Here is a 25315-nt window from a genome sequence, read left to right as displayed (position 1 = left end):
CCTAGACCAGCTGTAAGCACCAGCTCCACACAAAAGGAGCCAGCTGACGCCTGTCTAGCTAAGGACACTCATCTACCCTCCAGCTCATCCTGGATCCCTGGGCATGTCTACTCAGAAGCCTGCCCTGAGGACAGCCTCCAGGGTTCAGCACTGTCTGCACACGTGTGCCCATCCCACCTGACAGAAGGCCCAGGCTCCAGTGTCAGCCTTCAGAGGGCGGCTGAGTCCAGCAGACACACCCTGCTCTTACCTTCTCCTGGAGGCCCACGGCATTTCCACAGAAGGCAGATGGCTGTTCTGGACTCTCCCTGCCTATTGACTGCAGATTCTATCCCATCTGCACCCTAGCTGACCTTGGCCCACCGTGACCTCCATGGTGAGTGTAGTTCACACTCAAGGAGCACTCATTCTTTATCACACTCAACCACATGTTATTTTTGTCACACTCAACCACATGTTATTTTATCCATGTAGTAGTCACATGGCAATCCCATGTCAGGTCACAGAGTCCCTGCAGAGAACTAGGATCAACTCGACACTGCATCCAGCTCGCTGGGCCCTGAACCACTGAAAGGACATGGCCTAGAACCACCCCCTCACACACACACAGCTGGGAGGCCATCAGCAGGCCTCCTCAGACACAGGGGCAAATGTACCTGGTGGTGACCCAATACACTGAGGAAATGGCATTCACATGGCATTTGGAGATCTAGGAGGGCAGTGCCCCCATTCTGTCCTGTCCAACCCCTCAGGGGGATACCTGAGAGCCAAGTTAGCCCTCTGAGACCTTTAGCCAGGTGATTATGATTATCAAATTTCTTCAGCCAGGAAATCCTGCACCCCAAATTTTCCACAAAGCCCACAGTCTGTCTAAGCGAAGGAATCAGGTCAGATATCCCAGCCCAAATCCAAGGGCTTGGGCTCCAGATGTACTTGAGACACAGACCTGAAGGGATGTCAACAGGTGCTGCTTTCAGGTGGCCTCCAGGGCCAGCAGACACCTGCACAGGCTCTAAACCTTCTTCCTGAATCAAGACAGTTCCCAAAATCTCTCCAAGCTCAACACAAACCCAGAGGACTCTATAGACTAACGCACAGGCCTCAGACCCTGTTCTGCTCCCTGCTTGTATCTCTGGTGCATTTCCAAGGGAAGCAGGCTCCGCTGGACCCGGCTGGAACAGCATTATTCAGCAGGTCCCCTCCTGACAATCCTACTGTGTGGCCCAGCTCTGCCCCGCAAGTCCACTCAGAGGACGCTGGCTCTCCTCAGCAGAGCCCTTGCCCATCAGAAGGTGCAGTCAGGGCAAGCTTGCCGAAGACCATCCCAACCTGGTCCCCAGGACACACGTGCTGGGTTGCTTGGAAAAGGGCAGTCATGACCATCCCTGCATGGTTCTGACATGGCAGCTAGGCTGGCCCCTCTCCTCCCACAGGCCACAGCACTCTGTGGAAAGCAATAGAGTCACACGGCTCCCTAACCGAGGAGATGGGGCTCCCATGGAAGCCACAGATTTCTACTAGAGGAGCCACCACTGCCCCAAGTGTCCCAAGTGGCATGGGAGACTGCCTACCTCAAATATTTCATCATCCAGAATCCGGGAGCCAAACATGATGATGCCATTGACATCTATTATGGGGTGGTCACTGCGGTTGAGGAACTTCATGATCTTCTTCTTACAGTCAAGGATCAAAGTGACATTTTTCTTGTAGACACTGATAGCAATTCGGTGCCACCTGCAAAGAAACAAATATTCAGGCAGGGAAATGTGCTGCAAAGCCTCTGGGTGACAACCTTGGGCGCAAGTCTGGGCAATATCCCACAAGGATGGTATTGTCACTTAGAGAATTTCTAAGTGTCAAAGAAGGGGTCACAGCCACTGGCTTCAGAACTTGGTGTCAAAGGCGACAGCAGGCTTCTTTTCCCGTTGTGCATATAGCACTCATAAGGCAACCAGAACTCAATACTTATAAAGCACCCTGTCCTAGATCAGGGAGCTGTCTCGGTTTAACTCCCCTCTTTGAGCATAACCGGGAAAGTTCCAAGCTTCCAAGAGTCCTGCTTTGTGAAGTCCTAATGTAGTCCTGTCACTTACAGTGAATGGGACTAGACTTTAGAAAGAGCGCTTGAAACACAGGTGCTTCTTGGGAACAGATGTAAAATACATCTCTAGTCCATTCCGACCCTCAAATCCAGACTTTTCATCTCTGAGATGCAAACCCCGTGAGCTCCTGGGGTGCCCTTGGGAAGGATGACCATGGGGGTTCAGGGTGGATTCAGCAATAGGAAGAAGTCACAGGGAGACTGCAGTCACACGATCATGAGAGCCCTGGCCTTCATGCGGGATGGGATCCCCATGACAACAGTGGGCTGGGTATGATGGGTTAACCTACAGTCTTGCTAGAAAACCCAGGAGCCACTGCTTCATGGATGATCACCAGCATTCAGGGTGCCCCAGCAGAATTCTGGAGACTGGGCTCTGTTCTCATTCACTCACACAGACACTGTGTCAGGCCCAGAAAGGGCAAGTCCCCCTGGGAATAGGTAGGCATGGCTGCATCACCTCCTTTGTCCCTTATCATCTAGGGCCAGGACAGGATGTGCTGAATTCTACAGGGAACAGGGCTAGAGAACAGCAGAAGTCCTTGGGGTTTTAGAGAAGAAGCCAAACCCTACGGCCCCAGGTCCTGTGCCCCATCCTCCTGGTCCTCTGTGGACATCATATGCCATCCACAACCAGGTTAGCTGCTGCCCATGCTGTCCGGCCAGCAGCTGCCCCCACCCCCCTCAGCAGGATACTTACTTGCCATCCGACAAGTTGATGCCTGGGAAGAGTGGATACTCTTCAGGCCCCGGCTTCCCCGTGTGGTCCTCATAGAGGAAGACAGGGGACCGGCCCAGCTCCAGCCCCACCTGCTGGATGCCCTGTTCATTGTAAACGGAGACTAGGAAGGCCTGGCTGCCTTTCTTGGCTTTCACGGTGGTCAGGATGGAGAAGTCCTCAGGAAAGTCAGACTCTGGAACAAAGGACAGGGTGAGAGGACCATAGGAAACCTGGTGCTGATCAGCTGCAAATGGGCCAGCTTAGAGCTCTGTCACAGTCTGGTGGGTGGTGACCCTCTGCAGCTCACAGGCCTGAGATCAACCCTCTGCAGCCCTCCTCCACCACAGGGGGTCAAGCTGCCAATTCAAGGCATATTTGAAACGCAAACTTCTCCAGGAAACCCTTACAGTGATAAGCCCGCAACACCCTCTCCTTGGCTCCACCCCACTCCTCCACACACCTGCTTATGAGTCCTTCTCAAGACCCACTGGACAGAGGCAGCTCACGAAGGACCCTTGCATGTCCCACTGCATGAAAGGCTGGGCACAGTGTGCCTCATTCAGTGTCAGTCACAGGGGATTGGAAGAGATGGAGTGGGAGACTACAGGACTGTGGCATGCCTAGACTCACACTTTATGAGACGTCCTTGTCCGTAAGCAAATCAAAGAAAAGGCAGAAATAAATTTTAAAACACTCCAAATTTAAATTAAAAAAAGTATCAAGTATTTGCACAAGAGGGACAAGATGTCCCTAAGCTGGCCCTGGGGATTCCTAAAACCACTCCTGATGCCAACCTTGGCTGGCATGGATCCCCATGGATCCCGGTGGAAAAGTCAACCGTCCTATGACTGAAGTTCTGCCACTGACGGCCTGGGTCTGACAGGTGTGAGCCACACAGCTAATTAATGCAAGGGACATTGAATGGCCTAGAGACATTCTTTCTCTCCTCCAGCCATGGAGAGTGTACCTCTCAGATCCCTTGGGTGACAGCCAACAAGGGTCCCCGCAGGAACAGGCTGACAGGACAGTGGTGGTGAGGTGCCACTGAGCCACATTGTCCTCTCTGTAGAGGGCTGTAAGTCTGAGGTATGGACTGGGACAGGGCAGCAGTGTCTGGCTATCCCACCTTCTCCTTTGAAGTTGGAACAAGGTCAACCATTTGGCCAAGAAGGCCACTAGTCCCTGCTATAGCCGGGCTGCTTTGCAGTTTATACACAAAGCTATCCAAGGGCGCCCTCTGCTGATGGAACTGTATTCTGCAGGTACCATGCTGGGGTGGGGGGGAGTAAAATGTCCTAAAACCTGAGGTATAGGGGAGGAGGGGGGCCCTTGAATTTCCACCTCTGCTGTAGGACACAGGCAGAGAGAGCTCATGGAGGCTGAGGGAGCTCCTGGCAGTGAAACTATTCAGGCCCTATGGGTGGCCCAGGAAGCCAGTGGAAGAACCCCGTGGGGTCATGACCTCTCATTAAGAGGCTCTGCAATTCTGACATGAACTAGCCATGTGTCCTCGCTCGAGTTAGGTACTTGTGTAAAGAGGCTGGTGTGCAGGGACCTGTTTGTGTGCTCAGCAGCATGACCAGCTCCGGTGGAGTCAGGACGACAGTGTCAGGCTGCTCTGAGGGCAGGTAATGACAGTCATGCAGCTACTTGAGGAAAGACAGACTCCACTGAGGGAAGTTGCTTGGAAGTGGGCAGGTGAGGCCTCACTGCCTTGCCACGCCGGACCTCAACCCTGTACCCTCCACTATCAGGGATGTGAAGGGAAATGGAGGTCTCAGCCTTAGCCGGTGCTGGTGGACAGTGAGGACTGCTGTGCATGCCCAGTTAGCCATGGCAGTGGTGGGGCCTTGCCCCTGCAGGAAGTGGGTGCTACAGTGGTCCCTACAGCAGCCTAGAGGCCACTGTGTGCATTCGGGGTGGACCACGCAGTCATTATCCCACCTCTGCACTCACCCTGAATCTGTGTCCCTTGCAGCCATTGACTTGAAAGAATGAGAAGAATGGGACATGAGAGAGTCCTCTTTCTCCATCATGATCTATGGCCGAGGACAGCCAGCCCATCTCTCCCAGCTCATTAAAATGCTCTTTCTCAATGTTTAAAATCACTATGGTAACAAATTTTCTCAGCTCAGACAAAACTTGAAAAAGATAAATTATGTTGAACGTTAATCTCTCTCCTGGCAAAATAGCAATGGATTTATAGTCACTTTAAGAAGGTCCCTTCTCACTATGACAAGAGCTGGCCGCTGACACTGTACTGCAAGCTTCCGGGCAGTGTGGGAGAAGTGCATCCGCTGTCTGGTGCTTCCTAATTCATCCCACTCAGAAAAGTCATCACCAAGAGGTGAGCACGGTGGAGGATCTGCTGCTTCCCTTAAGGGATACCCTCTCTCCTTCCACCGACACCCAAAGGCGCCAGTCCACGGCAGGGTACAGTAGGCGGCTAATAAGTGCAGCTGCCATGGAATTGACTCATTCTAAGTCAATGGTTATGGGCTGGCTGATGGATCGCTTGCCTTGCTGAGGTAATCAATACTATGACAATTCCTCAAACATGGGCCAAGCTCCAGGGAGAAGTCAAGGGACAGACATGGTCCTTGCACCCAGGAAGTGACATTTCCATAAGGGAAGAAACAATAATCAAGTAAGTTATTTCAGTAACAGCCAATGTGCAGCGGCTTGGGAGGGGGAGGTGACAAGGGGCAGGGAATCACTGCAGGTATGGAGAGCGTTAGTCAGGGACCAGGACGGCATTTCCGTGGCCACTGGTGGTGCAGAGGGATTCTCATTGGCTTCCTTCCACCTCCCCATGGGACCGTTCACTGGCCCTGGGGAAGATGATGGGCCTGAAGAACAGCTCTCAACTGTCACTTCCGGCAGGATGGGGTTATTCTGGGGTCATCAAGTCTGACCCAGACCCTCTGGTGAGGGAGGACAGGGCACCTTCAGCTGGACTGTCACCATGAGACACCGAGGACCTAACACGGAGCAAGAGAAAGGTGCCTCCAACACCATGAAGGTGCCAAAGTGGGCCATCAACTCAAGGGGACCCTCACCCCATGGTAGGAGAGTGTAAGAGATGGGCCATCCCCCAACCAGGGACCCTATATCCTACTGAATAGGGGCAAGAAACAAGACATCCCTAAACTGGAGGATTCCATATACCACTCCATGTGGGCACAAAAGGCAGGCCGTCCTCAACCATGGGACTTCACATATCGATGGGGTATTGGGCAAAGACCGTCCTAAAACCCCACTGTAAGGAGAGGAAGGGGAGACATCGCTGCTAACCTTATATTCCAAGGGAATGGAGTAAGGTAGCCCTCAACCAGGGAGTCCCACATAATACTATGTGGGTGGAGTGGGCACAGCCTCTCAGAGGAGACCCAATTCTGCTCACTGAAGGGATACAGTACCTCTGGCCTGGTGCTGTGTTCTCACTGCCCAAGGACCTTATATGGGCCTGTTCAGGCAGCCAGCACCCTGCCCTCCACTCATGGCCATGGTCTAGGGCCAGCATTCCAAGAAGTGGTTTAGCCTGTGGTCAACAGTGGACTGGTTGGATCTAGGCCCTCTGCCCAGTGAGGGTGGGAGGGGCCGATAGGGGCAGCAGGCTGCTCCGCTGATCAGGGGCCACTTCTGGATCCCGGGGCCTGCCGAAGACTTAGAATCATGGAGTAAAGCTAGAGCCCTGGGAAGGGGGGATGAGGAAAAGAGAGCTCATCCAGGCCAGTCCACCCTGTCTAGAGTCCTGCATCTCAGTTACCTCGTTAGCTGAGGATAGCGCAGCAAAGACCTCAGTGCCCAGCTCGAGAATGGTGGGGACTGATCCTCTACACCCAAGGTGAGACCAGTAGTCCTGCCATAGTGTGACTTTACAAAGAGAACATTACAAGCAGCTGGTGCTGGCTGGGCAGACACAGGGACAGTAAAGCTTGATGTATGCAGGGAGGGTCCACAGCCAACTTCATGCAGGTCTTGGTAGTTTCTTTTAGATACAGTGCCTGCCCTGTGGGAGGGAATGGCCAGACCCTACTGCATGGACAAACGTGCCCAGCCATGTAGAGACCCAGATCCACACTTGCTCTGAGGGAAAAATCATGCCACCCACTGGGGTAAGAAGACTCTGGGCTGTCGTGGAGATCAGCCATTAACCACAGACTTCACTGAGCACTGCAACACTTAGAAACATCCACCCATGCTCTGCTCAGCCCAGCCCTGCTGCGGCTGCCTGAAGCCCTCAGGCCCCCCAGAGCAGCTGCCACAGCCAGCCTCCGCACGCTGATGAAGCAGAGCAGCTCTGCACTCTGGAAGGAGGCTCATCGGAGCTCGCAGCTGCTCTCATTCTTGCCTAGGCGCATGGCCACCTGAGTCCTACGGAAGGCATCCTATAAGCTCTGACCTGTTTCCTGTCACTTGTCAGTCAGAAAGGCTGCAGTACCTTTTAGAATTTTCCAGGATTAACCACTTGCTCTGAGGTACGCAGCCTCATAGACCAGATGATGTATCAGGCTGTCCCCGGAACAGCTTTCCCAGATCAACCTGTGGGACCTGAGGAGATGACGCCACAGAAATTCCCCTGCAGATACTCTGAAGCCACCTTGGCTCCATGGCCCCTGACAGAGAATCACTGCATGGCCCAGTGCCTCACACACACCCTTATTAGAGCAAGTCTGAGTGTCTAATCAAGTTACTAATTTGAGGACAGGAGTAAACAAAAGCTTCCCAGGACTGGGGCTGGAACTCAGTCATCAGCAGAGTTTCCTCTGAAGCCCTGGGCTTGATGGCTACCGCCACATAAACCTCACACTCGTGCATGCCTGCACTCTTAGGACTAGAAAGGTAGATTCAAGAGGATCAGAAGCTCAAGGCCAACCTTGACTGTAAAGCAAAGTCTGAGGCTAGCCCAGAACACCTGAGACCCTGTCAAAAATCAATCAATCAATCCCAGGCAGGGCTGCTGGTAAGGATCTATGATCCCCACACCGGGGAGTCTAAAGCAAAAGGATATGAGTTCAAGGCCGGCTGAAGCCAGGCACAATGGCACATGCCTGTAATCCCACCACCTGGGAGATGGGGGAAGGAAGACTAGGAGTTTGAGATCTCCGTAGCTGCTTGGCAAGTTCAAGGCCAGCCTGAGCCTGCCTGAGGTTCTGTCTCAAAAACAAAATAACCACAAACTAGTCAACAACCACAAAAATATCCCCTATCATAAGATTCGGGAATGCACTCAATTTCCTGGATCCATCTCCACAATCCTGTGAGATTTTTTTACCGTAAGCTAATCCAGTGGGCAGTAAGTAACAGACTGGAATTCTAGCGACCTTTTCTGCCTGCACCCTTCTCTTGGGTGACAGTGGTAAGAGAGACTATTAGCAGCAGGCTATGTAAAGCTCCTTGGGCTGGGAGCCTTTCCCCACCCTCTGCCCACACTCCACCCCCAAAGCTATTCCCACATCAGCTTCATACCCCTTTGTCCCTGGCCAGCAGCCCCTTCCTGCCTGGGCTCAGGCCTCTATGGCTCCAATTCAGGAATTCTAACACTTGGGCCACAAGGCAGAAAAATTACAACTCTCTGGAAAAAGATGAAACCAAGGGTTCTCAAGGTGACCTCCCCTCAAAAACTATGCTCTCTCAAAAAATAAGTCACAGAATTCCTGCAGCACCCCACATGGAAGGGTGAGGTTCCCACTCACAAAGGGTCACGGTGGGACATTTATCCTTACAGATGAGTTAGACTGGGCATCTGTGAGCCAGGGTGGTTCTGCACCAAAGGTGTGCTCCTTGGAGACCCAGGCTGTTTCCCTTGTAGCAGCAAGGGAGGTGCATTGCACATGATACCATCCACCCGAAATTATACCCGAGACCAAAGCACCCAGCTTCTCCCTCAAATACAAACTCTTAAAGTCACAATGACTTCAGAGAGATGCTGGATGGGGGACAAACCCAGACAGGAGAAGGCCAGAGAAAGTGACAACAGAGCCAGCAAGAGCATCCTTCAGGGACATGGAGACAGCATCCTTGAGGCTCACCAGGACAGCACAGCTTGCTAAAACTGCCCAATTCTGGTTCAGTGTTGGGGTGATACCCAGTCCGCAAAAGATTGTGCACGGGCTTCTAAGGGCAGAAGGGGAGCGTCTTCTGCCAGACTCGGGTCAGCAACGTCAAGACAACTCAGGTTGAGCTAGCAGGCCCTCCTGAGGCAGGGAGAGAGAAATCCGTCACCTGCCCATCTCACTAAGTGAAGCCAGAGCACTTAATCAAGACCAGAAGACGTGCAGGGTAGGAGCTAAGTACCAAAGTGGGTGAATAATTCAGATGTGCACCTCCATCCAACATGGCTCCCTCTAGATACATAATTAAAAGCAGAGGTCTGACACCTGGCAGCTGCTTATCATTAAGACTCCCTCACGCTAGCTGCCAGGCAGGAGGCAGGACTTGTGTCTTTTAATGTCACTGGCACCAATTAGGTTTGTGTTCCTCACTACACGCATTTCCTTTCCCATGACCTGAGATCTCTCTTCACCCCACCCCTGGAGGGCATCCCCTCCTTTCTGCCCTTTGTCATGGTGGCCCATCATTGGAAACATGCCTGCTTGGAGCCCGTGAGGCACAGACAAGGACTTGCACACACACAAGTGGTGGGTGGGTGGGTGTTAGGTTTCACCATAATGAGGAGGACTCCCAGGATTCACACCCATGGCTCTGTTGCAACCACCCACTCAGGCTTCCTCGATGCCCCTAGCCAGAACCCTGGAGCCCCTGGCACTCTGCCACCCAGAACAGGAATGGGCACCTCTTACCAGGGTACAGCTGCTTGGTGGGCATGCTGAGTTGTGCATCTTTAGAGACTCGGTAGGCAACATCCGGCTCGCTGGAAGACCGTCGAGTGGTACAGAAACCTGTGGTTTTCGTTACCCCCGAGGGCAAATTGTAAAAGTCTAGCATCTCCAGAAGGTCTGTTGGCTGAGCTGCAAAGACAGAGAAGCTGTGTCAGCCCTGGGGTGGACACTCCCAAACAAGATGACAGTACTAGAAAACAGAAACCAGCCCTCACCAGCCCTCACCAGCCCTCACCAGCCCTCACCAGCCCTCACCAACCCCTCACCAGCCCTCACCAGCCCTCACCAGCCCTCACACTTCCCAACAAACATCTGGTACTCAGAAGTGGGGGCACGTCTCAGGGCCAGGAGGGACACCTCTTAGAAGGGGCCCTATCTTCCTCCTGCAACCAGTTGCTCAGGGTCAGAGCCTGACACTTGGGTAGGCAGAAGCAGGTGAGTCTCTGTGAGTTTGACACCAGCTTGGTCTACAGAGCTAGCCCAGGACAGCCAAGGATACACAGAGAAACCCTGTCTTGAAAAACAAACAAAACAAATCCTCAACTGGCCTGAGTCACATAAGCTCTACTTACTGTCTCTTCATCAGCACTGGAAAAGCCTCTGTCCCCCAGACACAGCCAGGAAGCCTCAGAAGACCCACTTCTCCCCAGACATCTCTGCAGAGATGTTTCCAACATTGGATTGATGCACAGCTTAAGAAATTGCCATGCTCCTCCCATCTTTCCATTGTCATTGGTGTCATTTTGTCCCCCATGTTCTCACAACAGTTCACAGTAAATATCCAATTTCTGTCTGGCCTCAAAAACCTAGATCTGAATACCCAGGACAGGAGAATGCTTGCAGAGACCTCAGATCTCTTTGGGAAGACTTCTAACTCTCCATCCTTTGAGAGACAATCAGAAAAGCAGAAGCTTGACCTCTGACCTCTGAAACGCAGGTGCTTGCTCAAGAGCTCAACAGTCGACCCTGCAATGATTAGCTTTAATTGTCAACTTGATCTTGTAAGAGTGTTTCAGTTAGGAATTGTTTATGTTGGGTTGGCCTGTGGGCATACCTATGGGAGATTACTCTAACTGCTGTGGGAAGACCCTGCCCACTGTGGGCAGCACTAACCCCTAGGCATGAGGTCCTGAAGTACAAGATGAGGAAATCATCAAGCTGAACATAAGCAGGCAGGTGAGCATGTATACATCCATTTCTTTCTGTTCTTGACTGTGGGTGTGATGTGACCAGATGTTTGAAGCTCCTGCCTTGACTTCCCCATCTGAAGGACACAGGAGGCTGAAATTGGCTCATCCCTTGACTGTCCTTCCCAAACTCAATACACCAACTTCCTGCCTTCCTCCCCAAGTGGATGTTACTGTGGGACTGACTTCCCAGGAGGACAGTCAGACTGTTTTTAAGAAGGTGGTAACAAAGGATGACCATGCAGGCTTCCTCAGGTGAGGTTTCTGATGGATCCTTCACCAGTAATCACCAAGTCTAGAGCCGGACACTTGTTACCCAAGGCAACCTAAGTACCAGGTCTGCAGCCAACTTTTTGGTATTCTTCATATTTTACTCCAGAGAAGAAGGGTTCCCCATCTCTATAGGAAATCCTCATGAAGGACAGCAGAGGACAGAACACATAGACAGCCAGCCCACTGTTGATCCAGCATAGCCTCCACCCACTTCAGAATCCTGGGCAGCTCTTAGCCACTACCCAGGGCCCAGAGCCACATAAGGTGGCAGATACTTGCGTATCTAGGACACCTCCCAGGTACTCATGACTCATGTGGTGACAAAGTCCTCGCTGTGTCCTTGTTTAGCGAACATCAGAGGCAATGCTGAGTGTGCTGGCGAGGCTGTGTGGCACAGTCCCAGGCCTGGACACAGGCGTGGGAAGATGACCGTGCCAACAGCCAGCACACCTGGCCAAAATGACATAGTACCGAACCCTGGGTCATCTCAGAAACTGAGCTCTAAGGCTGGCAGTGACCTGGGGAAGATCTTGATGGAGATCCCGAATGGGTTCCTGGACCTACTTCACAGCATCTATACTATGATGCTCTTCCCAGACCAGGCCGGAGCCTGGTTTCCTCATTGTCAAAGCAGAGAGCAGCTTCACAGAAGCTTGCCTGGGGATGTTTGCAGACCTGTGTTCCAACAAGTTTAAAAGGCCACCAGGCCTCTCCCAGGCCCAATGCCACCCTTCCCACTGGCCAGGGCTTTTCTGTGCCAGAGAGCAAGATATATTTAGCTTTAAACAAGGTGTGGGGAGCATCAGAGTAGTTTCCATGGCAGCTTCTGGAAAACTCTCTCTCCCACATAGGATGCCTATTTATCCTTCAACCCAGTGCCTCACCCAGACTGAGCACCTCCACTCTGAAGTGGCAGGGGCTATTGGAACAGAAAGATGTAGCTAAGAATCCAGAGTCACCCTACCCCCCAGGAGAAGATCAGGCCAACTGAGGCAAGTCAAAGAAGCCACAGAAGCCTCCTGAAATCTGCCGGGGTCAGTTCCCAGAACTCCATAGCTTAAGTACAAGGTCCTCTGGAAGGAAAATGGTATTCGTAGTGACCTCAGGACTCACCTAAGTCCCACAGACTCAGGGAGGATGCCATGGTATTGCATGGTGGCCTTTGCTCCCAACAAGAAGCCTGTGCTTCAGAGTCAAGCCTGAAGACTACTGAGGCCCACTACCCACTGCAAATGACACCACCTCCAAATGGATGCAATGGACCACCTTCAATTACATGCAAGAACTCAACTGTTCTTTCACAGGCTGTTCCACCTATGAACAGATCAGGCTTCAGAGAGAGGACTGCCTGGCCTTATCTGTGCACTTCAGCTAGACCCAGGATCTTTCCAGAAAGTCCTGCTCCACAGCCTAGGAAACTAAAACTACATTTCCCAGGTGCCTTTGTGATAAGAATTATTTGAACACGCCAGAATCTACCAATCAAAGATTATTCTGGAGTGGAACATGAGTTGTAGTAAGCTCCCAGACCTGCCTGAGGACCATGTCCGTGAAACAGTCAGGGAGCTAAGACCTCTGTGTTTGGCCCTTGGGGCCCAGCCCAAGGATTCCATACAACTGCAACAGTGATCCTGCCATATGAATAGCAGCCTTACTGTTACCTTGAATGTTACCTCAGGACTTCTGATTCCAGCTGGCTCTGCTCTCCAAACAGCTTGCCCTCCCCCAGAAAGCCTGCTACTTAGCTATGCATATGTTACACTTGCTTTTGAGGAACATGCCTGAGAGGCGTCTGCATCACAGCACACAGGGACCCAGCCCATAGAAGACAGGAGCCCTGCCGTCACTTCTTGACACAGAAAGGAGCAGATATTGGCCCATCCCTCAGTGGACAGAAATCCAAGAGTTTGGACTCAGCCTCTCATGTGTGCTCATGGTCAGTCCAGACATTTGCTACTAACCCTCAGTATCCTCATGCTCTTTTAGTGCTGATGGAACCAGGCATGGCATCTTTAAACTGGAAAATGGATGCAGGCAAGGTTAGTTGTAAGATTTTAAAAAGTGGGGGGTGGTAACTAATGAAACAATTGGAAACATGTAGCTGAGTTCTGGATACAAAAGGAGCCATGTCACCAAGGGGCTCAGATAAGGGAGCCAGGATAGATAAAATGATGGATAGATGGGTGGATGGATGGATGGATGGATGGATGGATGGATGGTGGGCAGATGAATGACTGGTTAGTGGGTAGAAGAGTGGGTGAATACATGGATGAGTGGGTAGATGGAGAAAGAAATGGATGGGTGGGTAAATGGGTGGATAAGTGGATGGGTCAGTAGGTGGGTGTGTAAGTGGGTGGATGGGTAGTGGGTTATGTTTTCTTGGAAAGACATGAACAAACATCTATTCACCCTAGATGAAGCAATAATGACTTCCACTAATGACTCTAACTTGGGCCTCACAGGAGCATGGACAACCTAGAGGTGGTTATACCAACAAGGAAGAGGCATGCCCTCACCCAGAAATAGCTAATCACTTGTGCCCTCATGGAGAAACAAGCTCTAACACATTGCCCCATGTGCAGCCACGTGAGCCATTTGTGAGCATCTTGTGAATCTTCTCTCCCCTCCACAAGGGAAGGTTAGTAGACTCAGTCTTGTGAGAATCTCATGTGAATAGTTACAGTTGTTCTAACTGCAAGACAGCAAGACAGCAATAGCCATGTTGTGCTTGGAGAACAATATTCCTCAATGGATGGGTGAATAAACAGAGTAGAGGACGGTGGGTTAGTGGGTGGATGATAAATAGAGGTGGACGAGGTTAATGAATGGATGGTGGTTAGGTAGGGATGGTAAGTGGGATACAAGAGTAGATATAGATTATGGATAGATGGTTTGATGGATGGTGAATATTGGATGGATAAGTGGGGTGGGTAGATAGATGGTTATAGATTATCGATTGTTGGATGATGAATGAATGATGGATGGATTGATGATAAGTGGGTAGGTAGGTTGACAGAAGGATATAGACAATAGATGAATGGCTAGTTAGATGGATGGACGGATGACAGATGGATGAATTGGTAGCAGATATATGGAAAGACAGATGGATGGACAATAGAAGGATGTGTAGGTAGATAAATGGATGGGTAGACTGATGGAGGATGGGTGGATGGATGGATAGATGGTTGGATCAATATTAGTGGCAAATAGATTAATGGATGGACGATAATGTGTAGGTGGATTGATGAATGAATGAATGAATGAATGAACGAACAAACAGACGGACAGATGGATATATGAATGGAAGGGTAGGTGGGTGGGTGGGTGGATGATAGACAAAAAGATAAGTTGGTAGTGGGTGAGTAGATGTTTGAGGGAAGGATTAATCAATCACTCACTGAGTAAGTGAGAAGAGGAATGGGCAAACCAGGAGACAGAGGCCAAAGACCCCTTAAAAATAGCTAGGCAGTCACACATTTACCTTAGCCTGCCCCATGAGGCATTTCTTTCACCACTCCTAAGCACTGGCTGCTCTGTGCAGAGCGGAGACCTGGAGTGACTAAGTTCTGGTGCCACGCTTCCACTCACTTCACAGCTATAGGACACTAAAGCCTCAGTGGAACGGCCACAGCACATGGACTCTCCTGACCTGTTAGCCAGTGCTGGACAACTGAAACCGAGCCGTTGACACATGAAGACGTGGCTGCCCACACTCCCCTCAGAAGGACCAATGAGGCAGACAGCTCGTGACAAGGCCCTGCAGCAGCGCTCCACAGTCCAGCACCAGAAGGTCCCACGCTTTAAGAGGAGAGGAGATGGAGCGAGGTATGCTTTTAGGAAGAACAGAAATTGGTGCCTGGTCATAGCTGGCCTCTAGCACCCATGCCTCGTGCTCAGAAACAGAAAGAGTGACATCTGCGGGGGCACCAGCCTGCTCTACAGGGGGCCAGTCCCATGTTCAGCAGCCTAACCCTGAGACTGGAGCCCCTGAAAAGGAACACACCCACCAGCCCACAGTGCCAACACTGCAGAGGACAGCCTGCTCTCGGGAAGGCCAGTGAGGTCTGGGTCGCCATCTGCAGCCACTCACGACGTGTCCTCAGAATAGAATCTAAAATCCCAGACTTCATGCTTTCTGCCACCACAGTCCTGCCCACCCCCAGGAACTGGAAACACTAAGAGGAGACCCTGGCCAAGTGTGGACCTCCAGCTCAGCAGGAGGCTTGGGAACAACAGAGATTCACAGAACGGTGAAGTCCTGAGGGGAGGGCTACATGAAACAGCTTGCAGGATTTGGGATTCATCATCCTCATTCATCAACCCGTTGGGGTTGGGCACAAAAAAACAAAAAATGAGAAGGGTGGAGCCCTCTGTCCTGTGCTGGACAGGGCCAGAGCACAGCTGACACTCAGCTGCGTTTGTTCAATGACTAGGCAAGCCTATGGCTTTTACACATGGAAGGCCAAAGGTGCATGAGCTCAGCTGTCCTGTTCTGCTTTCATGAATGAAATTCACTTCACCTTGGCTGCTATGTTCCTTCTCCCACCAGGTTTCGATCTCAGAGCAGCGAGCTGAGAAGATGAGCTTGAGCCTTGCGGTTGCAGAAGGGAAGCAATCAGAGGTCCTTTGAAGTCAGACTCCTGACCCAACAGATTTGGGTGACACAACCCTTTGCCCCAATTCAGCTCACGCACACCCTCAAAAAAATGCACATTTAGAGCATTTGCCAGGACCTGGAGGCCTCCAGCCCCGCTACCTGGCCCCTCCTGACATGTGCCGAGCATAGCTCCCTTCCCAAGGAGTTCCAAAGGGATTCGGGCGCCCTCTGTACCTCCACAGGGAGGTCACTGGCTCAGAGTCCCCAACCCAGCCTTGACCCCACTGGTCACTCACTGGTGACTGGTATCTCAGCAGGGGCCAGAGGGTATTGTGACTTAGTCATCTGAGCCCAAGCTATGGCTGATATATTGCCACCTTACTGTCAAGAGGCTTCTTCCCACTCTGCCCTCCCACTCCCCCACCCCCCACCTCCCCACCCCTCCCACCCCGAGAGCCAAAGCCTGCCTCAGACACCAAGTCTTCTCCACATCACGCCTGCTGGGAGAAACTGTGGGCCACAGCTACCACCAGCCTTGGAGAAAATGAGGAATATACAGAGACTAAGAGACTGAGAAAGACAGGGTTGGGGACAGGAACACAGACAGACAGAAAGGACAGGAACAGAGCAACAGAGTGTTTTGTTTTGTGTTGAAAGCACCAAGGTCAATATTTTTATCTTCAAGAGAAAAATGTGTGAGCCTTCTAGACAGCCAGCCAGGTTCAATTCTGTAAGTTCACAGATGGAAGAGTAAGAGCCCAAAGGGGTCAGCAGCAAGGCCAGGACTAACAGCCTCTGCCACAAACAAGCAAATGAAGTTCAGAGAGGTACAGCCAGCAGCCTAACACTACACAGCACACTGGTGCCAAGCCTCTCACTCCTGACCTACCTACAGGTCAGGAGACACGCAGGATACGCACAGGACAGTGGCCTTCACAGATTGGGGCAGCTGAGCCTCCCACTCTCTTTCCTGCCTCTCTTTCCCTGAAAGCCAAGCCAGAAGAAATGGCAGCACTGAAGGTCTGCCCAGGTCCCTCCCACCAGCCCTCCCCGAGGGTAGTGGCCTCATGCAAGGTCAACAGGGAGCGGGGAGGAGGGTGGAAACCCAGCAGGGGGCTTTGGAAGCCCTGATGAGATTCTTTTCCAGTGACTAAAGCTGGGGACGACAGAGGGTGTGGTCAGGACTGCAGGCAAGGCTGGCCACTGGAGCTAGCCAGGCCTTCTCTCCCCTGTTATCCCCAGGCCTCTGACCTGACAGAAGACCCATTTGCCAGGCTCTCTGCAACCATAAACATCAGTCCCTTTACCCACCTGAAAATTCTTCTGCTTTCTGCTTCTTCCAAGCAAGGGTTCCTCAGCCTGCCAATACCACACCTTCCTCAACCATATCCCAGGAGATCTGAGCTGGCTGGCATATCTCCACATCCCAGCCACAACCTTGTAGGAATGCCACACACACCTCCCCCTCACCCCCTCACCCCCAATACCGTCATGGCCCATCCAAAGGCATGTTTGGTTTGTACAGTGCACAGCATGACAACTCTCCCATTTAGCCCCAGATGGTCATAAGACCATTTGCATACCTGCGACAGACACCAAGGCACAGCAGATCCAGCAGTGTGAGGCTGGGAAGAGCCAAAACTCCTAGGAACCTGTCTTGTCCCCTCCACAAGGGTCTGGAGCCATGTCCCCAGCCGTGGGACCTGGACAGTCGTGAGCAGTTAAGAGTGTGAAGTGCCAGCCTTGTAGGAGCCTGCACCTGGAAGGGCTTACTTTTCCTGCCCTACCCAGCTTTTTCTACCATGGCATTAACTACTGGACACTTCTCACCAGCCCCACAGGACAGTCCCAGCAACAAGACAAGGAGGTCAGAGATGGAATAGAATGGAAGGCACTGTCACCCAGACATGACATCATGGTATGAGGCTGAAGGAGGATTCATTAGAGCTGAAGACCTGAAGGAGATCTTGGGCAACCAAAGGAAAGGTGTCTCTTCAAAGAGTGGTAACTGGAAGGCAGTTCTGCGCCTGGGAAGCAGAACCTGGGATTTCTGTCTACATACATTCACAGGCCACCCAGCCAGCAGTCTGACCCCTGGTCTGTTCTATGAGAGCCCAGGCTTCCATGGGCAGCAGGCTCTGCCTCAGGGAGAGAGTGAGCATGCAGGGTTGTGGGGGTGGGTGGGGTCAGGGGTATTGCATGCTGTTCTACTATGCACCGCTCTGATTCTTCACCCAGATGGACAGTATTTCCTTCCCAACAACTGCCAAGTTCACTTTGCTCCCCTGAACTATGTCTGAAAGGATGAGCCCTATGGACTCACCACACGAGCTGTGGTGGTGGGCAGTCTGGAAATCTGCAACACAGCAGAAAATAGGGTCTTTGACTGAGAGAGGGAACCTCTGTTGTGACCCAAGCTACCGTGCATGTAAACGTTCTCTGAAAGGTGGGGGGAAGGGGAAGCAGCCGTGCAGATGGAGGTGTCTCAGGGGTGCGAGCAGCCACATTAGGCCCAACAGGCTGACATCTCTGCCTACCCACCATAGCTGTAAGCATGTGTAAGAGCCTTGTCTTTGGAAGGGACAACAAAGGCTCTGCACTATGCACCGCCCAGCCCAACCCCCCTCACCCTCACATTTCCTCCTGGCCCCCAAGGGAATGGAAAACAACACCCACAGTCACCAGGACAGGCCTTATTCAGGACTTTCCTGCTGCCGTCTGGTGTGAGGTACTCCTGTGCCCGGCACAATACTCATGTGGCCTCAGACTTCGTGGTGGCATCTGCTGATTTCCATCATCTTCCTTTCTACCCTTCAGGGTTTGGCTTAGGTCTCTTTGCATGAGTCCTTTGCATATGTTGTCTCTCCCCCATCCCCATCTATCCCCTTACTCTCCACAGAGTCCTTACTGTTGCCTTGGCTTTCTTTTTCTAGCTTCTCCCACATCTGCTCAGCATCTTTTTCTCCTTTTGGATTGTTACTGTTGTTCTTCATTTATGGTTATTAATAGACATGTTTCTCTCACCCTGTCCTTTCTCAAGAATTATGACCACAACAGAATGGGGCATGTGTCAAGGACTGCCAAAGAAGGTGTGTCACAGAGGGACAGACTGAATGCCAGGCTCCTTGAATATGGTTCACAAGCAATGAAAGCACGATGGTGCGGATATGCTCTGTGGACCCAGAAACTAACCAAGGAGTCACCCACTAACCAACCAATAAACAAATGAGCCATCTACTAACTAATCAATGAACAAATGAGCCACCCATTAAACAACCGATAAATAAATGAGCCACCCACTAACTAACCAATAAACAAATTAGTCATCTACCAAGTAACCAATGAACAAATGATCTACCTATCAACTAACCAATGTGCAAATGAGCCATCCACCAACCATTCAATGGAAAAAAAATTAACCAATCAACCAACTAACCAATGAGCAAATTAATCAACTAGCAAATCGATGAATAAAATTAACCAACCAATGAGCAAACACGCCAACTGATGAATAAAGTCACCAGCCATCTAATCAATAAACGAATGAATCAACCTATCAACCAATGAACAAACAAACCAACTAGCCATTGAACCAACATTACAGGGAGCTAGTGAAAAACAAGGAGGTGTATTTGTGACAGAAATCCCCAGGAGACGTCTTGCAATTAAAAAGGAGGTAGACAAAGTTCAATGCCACTGATGAATAAATACTTTCAAATTAAGTCAAGACTCCTTTGTGTCCATTCCAAGTGGCACAGGAAGCGCGAATGGGGATTCTTGGTTTACTGGGGAGTCAGTCTGCTAGCAGGGACTCAACACCTCCAGCGCAGGCGCTCCGTCTGCACTGGGGCAGGCATTTCACCCTGGAGTGGAGGAGCACAAGCAGGGTCACCACACATCTGAACCCGCATGTGCATGTAAGCATACAGGCAGGTGTGTGGGTACGAGAGCACACACACACACACACACACACACACACACACACATACACCATTGTGTGTTCGCCCACAGGAGGTATGGGGTGGCATCTCAGGGGTTCAACCTCCATCTCCCCGATGACTGGAAATGTGAGCACGCTTTCAGAAGTGTAACGGCCATCTTCGCATCTTCTGTGAGCTGTCTGCTTTTAAACCGACTCACTTTCTTTCTTGGTGGGGCTGTGACTGTGCCTCTTAGAGTCCAGATGTAAATTCTGTATCAATAGATGTTTTGCAAACATTTTGCGGCAACTACCTCTCGTTTTCTGAAAAGTGTGGGGCTGAAGACACATGAGCTTTCCCAGTTGCTCTGCTCACAGCTTGTATGTTAGAAATCTTTCCCAAGTCAACTGATATCTTTCTTGGCAATTGCATATCCAGTGGTTTGGACACAACTTGTTGATAAAGACCATCTTTCACCGCTAGTTCCTTGATCAAAATCAAATGATTATGCCAGGCATGATGGCCCTCACCTTTAATCCTAGCAATCTGGAGACAGAGGCAGGTAGATCTCTGAGTTTGAGGCCAGCCTGCTCTACAAAGTGAGTACAGGACAGCCAAGGCTACATAGAGAGACCCTGTCTCAAAAAACAAACAAACGAACAAAAATCATATGATCTGCGTGTGTATGAGTGTGTGTGTGACTGTGTGTTTGTGGATGTGTGTGGATGTGTGTATGTATGTTTATGTGTACATGTATTGTGTGTGTGTGTGTGTACTGCTCATATACTTTGTCCTATCCACGAGTCGGTGCCTTTATGTCAACATTGCACTGCCGTGATCACTGTAGGTGGCAAGCCTTAAACCCGTGTTATCAGCCTGTGGGTTGCGACCCCAGAGTCACATATCAGGTGCCCTGCATATCATAACAGTAGCAAAATTACACTTAGGAAGTAGCAATGAAAGTAATTTTATGGTTGGGGGTCACCATAGCGTGAGAGCCGTATTAAGGCCTCCTGAATTGATGAGCTCCGAGTTCAATGAGAGTCTGTCTCAAAAACAAAACAGAGCAATTGAAGAGGACGCCCCACTCCACATACACATGTGTGCATTTGCACATGTGCACAAACATATACACCCTCTACACATGACAAAATGTTCAGAATTGCCCTCTCCTTTGTGGTTGCTAAGATGGTAACCTGCATTCCATTCAACATGTGGGGCAACTTAGGAGAAAGGATACCTTCACGGTTTGAGTGCCCTGAATCTGTGAACTTGGCACAGCTCTGTGTGTTCAGGTTTTTTATCTTTCTGGTTGATATTCTGTAATATTCGGTAAACACACCCCACATGTTTGCTACACTCTATTAAGCTCAATAAGTCCATATTTTGCTACTACTGTGATGCTTTTAAGTTTTCTATTTCTAATGTTTATTGCTTCCATCTGGAAATACAACTGACTTTTGTATTCTGGCTTCATACTCCACCCTAAATGGTATACTATTAGTTCTTGAAGCTGCTTCATAGATTCCTTTGAGTTTTTCCCTAGATAACTATCACTTACAATTAAAGACAATTTTCCTCTTTCTTTACAACTCATAAGCCTTTTTGTTTCCTTCTCCTGCCTTATTGCATTGGCAAGGATTTCCACTTGATGCTGAACAAAAGCATGTGGCCTTACTCTGCTCCTTGATCTGTGTTCAGCACAGAATTTACATCTGAGATTTTTATCAGATTGAAAAAGTCCCTGTTATTCCTTGCCTAACTGGAGTTTGCTCATCAGAGTTTAAGTTTAAAAAATGTGTACCAAGTACGTGTGATCCCAAGCATGTGTAGAAAGATACAAATAGGAAAAAGTAAACACATCAAGGTGTTCATTTAGTAATGTGTTTGACTACAATTAATAGAAACCAACATCATCACTATCATCACCACAATCATCATCATTGCTACCAACACCACCATCATCATCCTCACTAGCCTCACTACCACCATTGCCGCCACCACCATCACCATCAACACTGCCATCATCACAGTCATTATCATCACCACTACCATCCTCACCACCACCATTATCACCACATTCATTATTATTACCACCACCACCGTGTTCATCACCATCACCACCACCACCACCATTACAGTTATCATCACCACCACCATCACCATCATCACCACCACCATTGCTACAGTTATTATCATCACCACTACCATGACCACCACCATCACAATCATCACAGTCATTATCATTGCCACCATTACCATCATCACTGCCATCACCATAACTTAAATAAGCGAGGGATTATGATGCTTTTGTTTTCTTATCTGCTTCTTGGTAGCTCTTAATGTTCCCATATGAACACATGTTGCTTTTATTGCACATTAAACAGAGAACACATGCCAGTTAATAGCCCAGCAGGAAATAGTATCACATAGATAAATGCTCGTTTTCTCTTCTTGTCTACCCCAAACAGCAAGATGGTTCCAGTACCCGTGGTCTTTGCCTTGATAATGAGCGATTTTCAACTGATCTTTCTAAAACAACCATGTTTTCAATCCTCAGGGCTGTGTACATTTCACAGAAGAGTGACATTTGGAACATCCACCCCACATCGTAAGTCTGCCCAGGGCCCCGTGGCAAGTCCTGGGTCTGCCTCACCCTTGCCCTTTCAGATTGAAATGTGGACAAAAGGCAAATGTGTCTCTTAGCTGCTCACTCCTCCCAGCACTGGCAGCTAAATGGCATTGCCTTTAAATTCTCCTTAGAAAAGACAGCTTTAGAAGCAGAAGATGGTTTAATGCCTATTAAATGCTATAAAAGACAGCAACATGAGAGAGGAAACTAAATGGGGCAAACTTCAGGTGACAGGTGTAGCCACCAACAGCCCTACATCCTGAGCACATCATCCATGCACGCAGTTCTCCAGGTCTGAATGGTGCTGCTGGATCACAGACTGCACCCCGTCAGGATGCATTTTGCTGGTTCTGCGTACAAGCTGCCTGGGTTGTCTCCAGCTCTTTGCTTGCTGTTTAAAACAGCAAGTAGATGGACACCTTTCTGGCAGTCCTTTCTGACCCTCTACTTGACTATCTGCACAGCTCCAAAATGACCCTTGGATGAACTTCTCACACCATACCCCAGGACCAGGAAGCCCTTTTCCATTCCCAAAGCTCAGCGGCAGTTCTGTGAGGAAAAGACTCCAAGGCAGAGGAGCAGGATGCAGATTCCTTCCTCCTATAACCCCATGCCATGGCTGAACACTGCCCCCTCTCATAAGTAAAACATGCTGGCTCTCAAGGTCTTCCCAAGAGGAGATAGGAAGTAACTGTCTAATCACTCTGCAGGCTCAAGAGCTGCAGCTGCCTAGAGCCCTTTCATGGCTCCCATCTTCCTCCAGCTCAAGCTGGCCCCTCTCCTACCCACAGCAGCAGCACCCAGCCCACCCTAAAACCTTTACAGATGCTTCAAGTTGTGATGTACTTTCCAAGCACAGACACCTTGCAGGGAGAAGATGCTGACATCAGCAGCATGTGGTATGCTTATTCAGTGGACCTCAGTGGGCAAATACAGATGCCAGAAAGACAAAAAGAACAGGAGTACAGTTAGTATCCGTTAGGTGTCTACTGGGGTCTAGAAGGTTCCATCATGATTTCTGACTAATGGAAGGAGAACTGTGAAGCATAGAGTGTATGTGTGCTGTTCTCATTCCTAACAGTTCAGCTACTCATGTTGACCCTGTGACTTGACTCACATTCATCTAAAGGCCTAATGGATCTAGCATTCATCACAGACACGAGAAAAGGCCGAGCTGGGTCCCAAACTTGAAGCAAAAGTCTCCTGCTGCCTCTTCAGAACCAGAACCAGAACCAGAACCAGCACCAGAACCAGGCAATTACTTCTTCACGGTGGACTGAATCTACGTGAGCTTGACATCTGAGGAGCACGCCACCCAGGATGTGGTAGCTAGGTGGTAATTGCCCACTGTGGCAAGGAATGGAATTCAGTGACTACCTGGCTCCACTATTCCCATGCTTGGCATGTGAGTCAGTGTCTCAGAATTCTCCCTGAGGAAATAAGCAGAGAGTCAGAAAGGTTCTTCTGGAAAGACGTTCACCCAAGCTCTATTTACAACAGCCGCCCGTGGCTGGAAGTGGCCCAGACACAAAGCCAGAGAGCAGTTAGCTCAACTCCAGTGCAAGTCTCGGTCCCCAAATATGACACGGGAAGGTCCAGACACAAAAATAATTCAGACATTTTAAATAACTTCTCTGACAGTGTACTGTTACAACTGTCCTGTCTTAGCAGTTCATCAGGAACTGTGCCCAGGCTGTGAATGAAAGCTTGCTACAGGTGTGTACACAAAGAGACAAATGCAGCACACCCAGGCTTGGCTACCATCGTGGCTTCAAGCATCCCCTAGGGGTCTTGGAATGTGTAGCCAGTGGAAGAGGCAGGGAGGCTGTGGTTCCAATGAGTTCTCAATGATGTGGAGGAAAAACTCTTTTTCCTGAGTAGCCAAGATCCAGTCTGCAGAAAAGAGCTCCAATGTCTGAGCAGAAAAGTCCAGGGAGCCCAGGCTGGGCCCAGAGACCCCAGTTTCCCATTGTCTCTAGATGAGGCACGTGGCAGCCTCAGTTTCTCCTCCTGTAAAACGTGTTGGTGGAGACTGCTAGGGCCATGGCAGTCTTCAGCTGCTGCTTTCGGCTCCACGGCATCATGCCAGAGAAGGTGCTCTACCGATGAGCCCCCTCCAGACTTCTCCTGGGTTTGCTTCAACTTTTTCATTAGGTTGTTTTGTTTCATTGTTGGTTTTGGTTTTGGTTTTCAAGACAAGGTTTCTCAGTGTACCCTGGCTGTCCTGGAACTCACTCTGTAGACCAAGCTGGTCTCTTTGAACTTGGAGATCTGCCTGCCTCTGCCTCTCAAGTGCTGGGATTAAAGGTTTGCACCACTGCCACCTGGCAGCTTCACGAACTGTTAAAAAACTACTTTTCATTGTGTGTGTGGATGTGTGTGCACATGTGAGTCCAGACAGGGGCACTGGATTCCCCTGGAACTGCAGCTGCAGGTGGTTGTAAACCCCATAACGTTGGTTCTGGCAACCAAACTCAGGTCCTTTGTGAGAATAGCATATGCTCTTAACCACTGAGCCTTCTCCCCAGCCCTTGCTTTGTAAACTTTTAAGGTCACAAATTGCTTTTACTGTTACCTCAGCCCAAAGGCATGCAGCCCAGAGCATCTGTGTTACACTTCACTGCCTCTGTTTTCTGTAGCTGTATATCTGCTTGCTCCCCTCAGCACACCTCTGGGGTCCTACATTCAGCTCTCAAAAGAAGTAGGCAAGAACTGTGGCCTGAGAAAAACCTGAATCGAGGTATTTGAGCATCCTTTCCCATGACTGACTCATGTGTAAGCATGAATCTGGGTGTTTTCATCTCAAGTTTCTTGAAGACTGGTGCTGCTTGGTGAATCGGAAGCTGGTTAAACCTCATCCATTGTTGTCTGTGCTGTGTCCTCTCCTGTGGATGCACCGTAATGTATTTAAATGTCTCTCCTGTGGCTAGGCACAGTGGTGCATGCCTGTGATCCCAGCACGCACTGAGGCCAGCCTGGGCTACTTAAGGAGAACCCGTTTGGACAAAGGACTCCTTTTTGTGAGCATGAAGGTGTTTT

General features: G+C 50.2%; 1 protein-coding gene across 2 annotated transcripts in view; it reads right to left on the bottom strand.

Annotated features, from left to right (window-relative positions):
- The window catches only part of Col5a1 (collagen type V alpha 1 chain), a 150167-nt gene that overhangs the window by 107406 nt on the left and 17446 nt on the right, over positions 1-25315 (bottom strand). For both annotated transcript variants that reach the window (XM_021638330.2, XM_021638418.2), the window contains exons 2-4: positions 9629-9796; positions 2802-3015; positions 1572-1734 (exon numbers count right to left, since the gene is read on the bottom strand). In XM_021638330.2, the coding sequence (XP_021494005.2) occupies positions 1572-1734; positions 2802-3015; positions 9629-9796 (545 nt within the window). The remainder of the gene's footprint in view (positions 1-1571; positions 1735-2801; positions 3016-9628; positions 9797-25315) is intronic.

Source organism: Meriones unguiculatus, chromosome 8, assembly GCF_030254825.1.
Source record: "Meriones unguiculatus strain TT.TT164.6M chromosome 8, Bangor_MerUng_6.1, whole genome shotgun sequence".
NCBI classification, from domain to species: domain Eukaryota; kingdom Metazoa; phylum Chordata; class Mammalia; order Rodentia; family Muridae; genus Meriones; species Meriones unguiculatus.
The sequence above is the reverse complement of the archived record's forward strand: the minus strand, read 5'-3'. Positions and strand labels throughout refer to the sequence as shown.